This window comes from Mustela nigripes, unplaced genomic scaffold (genome assembly GCF_022355385.1).
Source record: "Mustela nigripes isolate SB6536 unplaced genomic scaffold, MUSNIG.SB6536 HiC_scaffold_762, whole genome shotgun sequence".
Taxonomy (NCBI): Eukaryota; Metazoa; Chordata; class Mammalia; order Carnivora; family Mustelidae; genus Mustela; species Mustela nigripes.
In genome coordinates, this window is record NW_026740169.1 from 10,848 (window position 1) to 12,834 (window position 1,987).

The following is a 1,987-nucleotide window of genomic DNA, read 5'->3' on the forward strand; positions in this document are numbered from 1 at the left end:
GAGCCAGATGTGGGGCTTGATCCCAGGACCCTGGGATCATGACCTGAGCTGAAGGAAGAGGCTTAACCCACTGAGCCACTCAGGTGCCCCGAGTGTTTGACTCTTGATCCTGGCTCAAGTCTCAGTCGAAGGGTCATGAGTTTGAGCCCTGTGCTGGGCTCCACTGTGGACATGTAGTCTACAAAAAACAGGCAGAAAGAAAGAAACAAAGAAAGGAAAGGAAAGAAAAGGAAATCAAATCTAATGCCACATGTCTGTTAAGGAAATTGCATCTATAATTTAAACTCTTCCTATGTGGGTGCCTAGCTGGCTCAATTGATGGAACACTTGACTCTCAATCTCAAGGTTGTGAGTTCAAGCCCAAATTGGGAAAGAGCTTCCTTAACAAAAGAGAGACAGGAAGAAAGAAATCTTCCCATGAAGGCAACTCCAGTCACAGATGTCCTCACATATGAATGAAAAACCTAAGAAGCAGCAACAAACTAAAAGATCCTATAGAGAAAGCAAGAGGAAATACTCCAAATTCATGTTATATATTCAACATGTTCCTGATATTAAATACTAAATCGTAACAAGAACATATTCTGCCCCCTCTCTACCCCAAAACACTTACTGGTCTGTCTTTCTCATGAAGGACACAAATATAAAAATCCAAAACAAAGTAAAGCCAGGAATATATAGAAAGAATACCATGGCCCAGCTCAGTTTCAAGAATATCTAGTTTGTTTTACATTTAAAAATTAATGTAATTTACCAACTAAGAAAATAGAGGAGATAAATCACATGATTTCAATAGATGTTCAAAACCACTGAATAAAATTCAATAGACACTCACAAAAACAAGAAAAACTTTAGATAAGAAGGGATAGAAGGGGACATCCTTGGTGTGGTAAGAAATGAGAAATAAGGGGCGCCTGGGTGGCGGAGCTGGTTAGGCGTCTGACTCCTGGTTTCGGCTAAGGTCATGATCTCGGGGTTGTGGGATCAGGTCCACGTTGGGGTCTGTGCTCAGTGGTTCTGCTTGAAATTCTTTCCCTCCTTCCATCCTCTCACTCATGTTCTTTCTGTCTCTCAGATAAATAAAATAAATCTTTAAAAGAAAGAATAAAAGTGAACACCAGGGACATTGTGCAAGTGGCCGGCACCATGAAGATCTGGACTTCAGACCACGTCTTTGACCACCCATTGGAAACTATTACAGCTGCAACGCAGGAAGACCCAAATGTGGTTGGAGGTGATGTACTGGACAGACATACAGATCACTCTGGAAAGCTGTACAGCCAAAGACTTCTCAGCACAGAGTGGGGGCTGCCTTCCATTGTGAAATCTCACATTGCAGCAAAAACTAAAACATTTGTGCAAGAACACTCTGTACTTGATCCTGCAGAGAAAACGATGGAACTTAAATCTACTAATATTTCACTTACAAATACGGTTTCTTCAGTTTATACACAAAGCACACCTTCAGGACCCAGAAAAAAATATTTTGACTCAAGAAGCTGTGATCACTATGGAAGGAGTCAGTCTTAGCAGTTACCTTGAAGGACTGACGGCAAGCATGGTATCTTCAAATGCCAATAAAGGCCAGGAAACAATGGAATGGGTAATATATCAATTAAATGCTGAGACTGAAGACTTGGCAGCTTCGGCAAGAGGGAGCATGAAGACACCAAATGCAGTGGCAGGGTTTGTAAGAGAAATGAGGATGAAAGCTGTTACACGATACACCCGCTCCCCACATCTCTGTAAGCTGGCAATATACTTGTTATTTAAAAATCAGAAATATATTTTAGGTAGGATATTTTTTAATAAGCTGAAGAAAAGCTGTATGATGTTTTATCAAAACAAAGAGGTGGCAGATTTCTAAATAAAAGGGATCATCCGAAAGTAGTATTGTATGAAATGTCCATCTAATTCCTGAGGATTCTAGCAGTTATGTGAAAATTTAGCAATTTCTGAAAAGGACCTAGAAAATCATATTGGCATA

The 1,987-nt window shown here is 40.3% G+C and overlaps 1 protein-coding gene across 1 annotated transcript; it reads left to right on the top strand.

Moving 5' to 3' along the window:
- Positions 1-1,146: 1,146 nt before the first annotated feature.
- LOC132008717 (PRELI domain containing protein 3B-like) lies at positions 1,147-1,745 on the top strand (the record flags this gene model as incomplete). The annotated part of the gene is made up of 2 exons (XM_059387297.1): positions 1,147-1,371; positions 1,445-1,745. Coding segments are annotated over exons 1-2 (526 nt in total), but the record flags the coding sequence as incomplete, so codon positions are not given.
- Positions 1,746-1,987: the final 242 nt, after the last annotated feature.